This window comes from Siphateles boraxobius, unplaced genomic scaffold (assembly GCF_051911475.1).
Source record: "Siphateles boraxobius isolate OS27281-9 unplaced genomic scaffold, OSU_SipBor_1 6, whole genome shotgun sequence".
NCBI classification, from domain to species: Eukaryota; Metazoa; Chordata; class Actinopteri; order Cypriniformes; family Leuciscidae; genus Siphateles; species Siphateles boraxobius.
Window position 1 is genome coordinate 8544712 of NW_027509186.1, and position 5614 is coordinate 8550325.

The 5614-nt window shown below is 38.4% G+C and overlaps 1 protein-coding gene across 1 annotated transcript; it reads right to left on the reverse strand.

Moving 5' to 3' along the window:
* Positions 1 to 444: 444 nt before the first annotated feature.
* Positions 445 to 5137, reverse strand: foxl2a (forkhead box L2a). The gene is made up of 2 exons (XM_077207590.1): positions 5018 to 5137; positions 445 to 2050 (listed from the first exon to the last, which is right to left on the reverse strand). Exon 2 carries the CDS (start codon positions 2035 to 2037, stop codon positions 1126 to 1128), a length of 912 nt encoding a protein of 303 aa, XP_077063705.1. The 5' UTR covers positions 2038 to 2050; positions 5018 to 5137; the 3' UTR covers positions 445 to 1125.
* Between the last annotated feature and the right edge of the window lie 477 nt (positions 5138 to 5614).

Here is a 5614-nt window from a genome sequence, read left to right on the forward strand (position 1 = left end):
TTCAGCTAAATCATTTGTCTTAAAAGTTTACTTAATTTTTCCTCATCTACAGGCCCAATGTTATTAATATGTAGCCTACTTGCATACAATTTACTATTTTTACGCGAGAAACTTTAGAAGCAGAGTCATTTTTAGAAAATATTTTCTTATTTTCTATTTGTCTTATTTGCAAACTATTTTCATACAGTAGGCTAAATTATCTCGCATAAAACTCTATATTAATGCATGTATGAACACGAAGTAGCCTATAGGCTACACGATAAAATATTAGTGGAAGGCCAGAAATGTAGTTGGCTAAACAGTTACAGCACTCCGATTCAAATAGCTAATCTTGTTATATAATAATAATAATAATAATAATAATAATAATAATAATAATAATAATAATAATAATAATAATAGCAGAATTATAGCCTATATAAATTATAAAATCCAAAATCCGTCTCATGTTGACAAAGAGTTTATTAAAGAATAAAAAGTAGATCTATTAAAAAAAGAAAAGTGCTAGTTAAACATGGTCCCACATGTGTCATAGACATTAAAATTATTTAATTTTTTTTTTTTTTTTTACAAAGTACATACAAAACAGTCACTTTCTCTGACCCCTACGAGACCCTTAATCACGGAATCAAGAGGCCAAAGCACAGGTGTACATGTTGTGTTTGTGTCTCCTTCGGGTTATCTACCTGTCCAGAGCTCCACTGATCCTTAAACATTCAAAAGCAAAGACAATAAAAAAAAAGAATTGGGAAAAGGGTTCAGAACCCAATACTTCACTCCAAAAGTCATTGACAGAATGTTGTGAAAGGATTCAGGTAAACGTGATTTGTAATTCCATGACGATGATAAACCCTCGATGATCTGGCCATCTTCTTATATGAATGAACAGTTTATACACATTCAGAACACAAATGTCTGCGAAGAAAAATATGAAACCTTGCATCAGGCAGGATACCCGTGCTTCCATAATTCGAGGCTCCAGTAAAAGTTTCTCCTTCTTATATGTCCCTAGACCCCGCACAATTTATGAAATGTGTTTTTTTGAGATCGCTGGACCTTGTTTTTGTAGTCATTTTTAGCGAGTAGCTACAGTATTGATCTGTGTTAGGTCTCGCGACGCCCGAGCTATATATCGATTCGCGCGTGCAGTGCGGAGTGTTTGCTCTCGTGGTCCCAGTAGGAGCAGTGCATCATGGAGAGTTCCGCGGGCTGGCGCGCGCAGGAGAACTGAAGCCCCGTCCCGTTCCCGCCGGACACCGGAGGAGGAGCCGCCGTCGCGGGACTCAGCTGCTGCGCGTGCGGGAGCGTGTGGTGGTGGTGGTGATGATGGTGGCTCATGCCGTTGTAAGAGTTCACCATGCCCGGGAGACCTATGCTCTGCACGCGCGAGTACGGGTTGTACGAGGACGGCGCGGTTAAGCCTTTCACGTTAACGGGACTCACGCTCCCGCCGCTCATCTGACAGGAGGTGTACGGCATAGGCGCGGGAGACCATGAGTTATTGATAAACCCGGACTGCAGGTATTTGGGCGGGGAGAGGTAACCGTACCCGTCTCCGCCGAACAGAGACTTGCCAGGCTGGAAGTGAGTCGGTGGAGGCCTGAACGGTCTCTTCATGCGCCGTCGTCTCCGGTAGTTGCCCTTCTCGAACATGTCCTCGCACGCCGGGTCCAGGGTCCAGTAGTTACCCTTCCGCTCGCCACCCCCCTCCCGAGGCACCTTAATAAAGCACTCGTTGAGAGACAGGTTGTGTCGGATGCTGTTCTGCCATCCTTTCTTGTTCTTCTCGTAGAAAGGAAACTTACTGATGATGTACTGGTAGATACCGGACAGCGTGAGACGCTTTTCCGAGCTCTCACGGATCGCCATCGCGATTAACGCCACGTAGGAGTACGGTGGTTTCTGTGTGGGATCGGATTTGTCCGGTCCCTTCTCCGGAGGAGGTTCGTCTTTTGTCCGGTCTTTCTCCGCTGAGCTCGAGGTAGTGTCCATGAGGATCATGCTGTTATCCTCTGGGCCTGGGAATGTGGCCATCATTGCGCGCGCAGACCTGCACCAAAACAAAACCGTGGACTAATAAAAATAGTTCAGCAATGCTAACCAGTCTTCTGTTGATGACAGTCAAAACTATCACGTGAAGAGAGAGTTTTTTATACAAAGATTTCGTTCTTTCTTTTTTGTATGTGTGCAGCTTAATGTTAGAAAGCTATCGCGCTTCAGAGTTTCTCCTCAACTAGATACTCATGGAGAAGGAGGGCAAATTGTGGTTTGGTTTCTCCGTATAAGCCCGCCTTCTCTTCTCCTCACACACTCTCTCACATTCACACATATTAGATGCGGTAGGGCATAAAGCTTCCTGATTCGAAGCCTATGCTTCGAAAGCGACGCATCTATTTTGCTTCATAAATTCTGAACTATGTCTCTCAGCACGTCAATTGAAGCAACAACTGGAAACCGACACAGTTTTGGACGACATAATTAGTTCATATAACAGGTGCAGGAGCCGTACGCAGTCAAATCATTCTTAAAATCCAAATAGAAAAAGAGATTTCATGAAAAGGAATTATGGGCTATACCATTTACACACAATATGGACAAACGGTTAATTATAATATTATAGTTATGTTACTATCATCACTGCTAATAATTAGCGAATGTAGACATTCTTTTGAACTTATTTAGCCTATTCCTGTTATGTTCCTTTAAATGGATCGATTTAATTTATCTTTAGTGATTTTTCTTCAGTGTCATGATATGACTTATATCACTCTTGTATTTGGCTCATACTTGTTTTACATTATTGTATAGCTATTTCGTGAGTTATTCCCAAATTTCTGGGAATAGTTCTATTCAATTTAAAGCATATTTTTTTAGTAAGTTAGCCTAAGTGTTTGTCAAGAAAATGGGACCAATTAAAGGATAATACGACTGATCACTAATGTGTGTTTTGGTGGATGTGGCCCCACAATATATATATATATATATATATATATATATATACTTTAATATAATATATACCTCCATTATGCAGCTAGTCCAATGAGTGTGTCTATTTAAATGTATATCTAAAAAATGTCAATATGCTATTCCAGCACCAAACAATTTGTGCATGACTGGTTTCCTGAGATAGGCTACACTAGCCTACCTATGACGTTAGTACCACGTTATTCCCAAAATCCCAGTTAAGTATAGGCCTAGCACGAAAAATATCTGTAAGTGAATTAGCCTATGTAATTACGTAGGCTAATTATGCAAATTAGACGGATTTCCCCCCTCTTTATTCATATTAACTGATGATGGCAAAATACCAAGGATAACCGAGAATAAAACATGGTGGTGAAAAAGCACATTTAATAATCCACAGTCTGAATATTTAAAAGAGATAAAGTTATAGCATGTCATACTAGGCTAATAGTAATAACAACATGCTTATTAATAATGAATTTCATTTCAACGATTTGGCCTTAAAGTTTTTACACTTGACACCTTAACCAACCAAACTAAAAAAATTATAAATAATAATATGATACAGTTCACTGTGTGCGGTTGCGTCGGTCTAATTTTCCGCGTGCATCTGTAGGCTATGGTGTTTTTTTTAAAACATGGGTTATGATTTTTCACAGGTCAGGTGCTGCCAGGTTTTTAATTCGTCTTGGTCACTTGCCTTCAATAAGCTATTCAACACACCAAGTGTTTTAACTTCAGATTTAGATTAATTGTCCTTGTGTGTCCACGCAGCCAAATGATACACGCAGACTGTCGGCTAATTATCCAAATCATGTGTGTCACATAACATAAGCTATAAATCTATTTTAAGTGCACATTTATAATCTTCATGAAGATTAGCCACAGTTCAATTTTTTTTTTTTACCTATTATGTATTTATTTTATTTGATGGATTTATTATTGTTATTTATTTTTGCGTTAAGGATAAATACTTTAGGATTTTTATGACCTTTCTTCAGCACTGTTTGTCCTGAGATGCTCTGAAGCTTTAGTTTCTTAACGAGCAGTGCATGCGCTGGTTTGTTAAAAGGCTACGACGTAAATTAAGATCTCAAGTAGCATAGGCTACAGTACAACAACATATACGCACACACACACACACACACACACACACACACACACACACACACACACACACACACACACACACACACACACACACACACACACACACACACACACACTTAAAATATAAATGAGATAAAATACATAGCTATAATAGCATGATTCCATGGTGTTAAAAAAAAATAATGTCGGAATTTAAAAGTTAAATGTTATAAAATGAAACATATAATGTTTCGATTAAGCCCTTCGACATATTCACTATCCAAATAAAACCCAGTTCACCGTTAACCAGTGACTTAGGCTAATTCTGCTCAAATGTACACACACATTAAATAACACCATAACAAAATTATTAAAGTAAAACGTGTTAAGAAGGCTAAATCTTCTGAGGACATTAATGAGAAAATATTGTAGCCTACGTTACATGGTTGTGGAAATGAGTTAGTGGAACTCATTAGTCATCGCTGTTAGCGTCACATCACACGTAGCCTGTATATCATGCAACAATAAGCCTACCAATTTAGGCTACTTTAATAATAAAAATAACAAGCCTGTCTCCCTGTCTCTAGCATGTTACTTTGAAAAAAAAACAAACAAAAAAACGTCATCACAAGTCTATGCGAATTATATTAAAAATCTATTCTCGTCCGTGATGTGCTGATTTTTATTAATTTTTTTATAAACACCTGTGAAAGTTTCAGAAAATTCATCAGGAGAACAAAGCAATTGGTCTTAAAAAAACTCCTGTCACGACATTTTAGGAGTATATTCGTTTTACCGTAAACCTAAATTTTATTAACCTTTACTAATTTTAACCTTAACGAGTTAAACAACGATTTTGTTTAATAAAATATGTACGAAAATAATGAACAAATCACATATTTTCCACCAAGAGAACGAACATGTTTTACTTTAAAAAATAAATATACACAATAAAAAAACTCACCAGGTTTATCAGCCCCCAACACCAGCCACAGATTTACAAAGCAATAAAAATGCTCTTTCAGGTGTGAACAAGATCCATGTTTTTCCAGGCTCACGGAGGAGAAGAACAGCGAGGTTGTGTGGGGAGGGAAGGAAGGAAGAGGGAGGAGAAGGAGAAAGAGGATAGAAATGTATGCATAAGTTTGTAATGCGTGCTTAATATACTTTGAAAGACAAAAAGTCCTGCTGCCTGCACTTTCCACACACACACACACACACACACACACACACACACACACACACACACACACACACACACACACACACACACACACACACACACACACACACACACACACACACACACACACACACACACACACACACACACACACACACACACACACACACACACCCACACTAAACAAAACCCTCACAGAAACAAAACACTAATTATGATTTAAAAGATGTTTATTAGTGGACATTTTTAAATAGTGAGTAGCCTACATGTTATTTTCGCGATAAACTGTTGTTAATATTGTCACATCATCAGTGTCATTATCAAATGCAGATCATAAAGTTACATAGATCATCACTCCACCAGTGCGTTCATTTAATC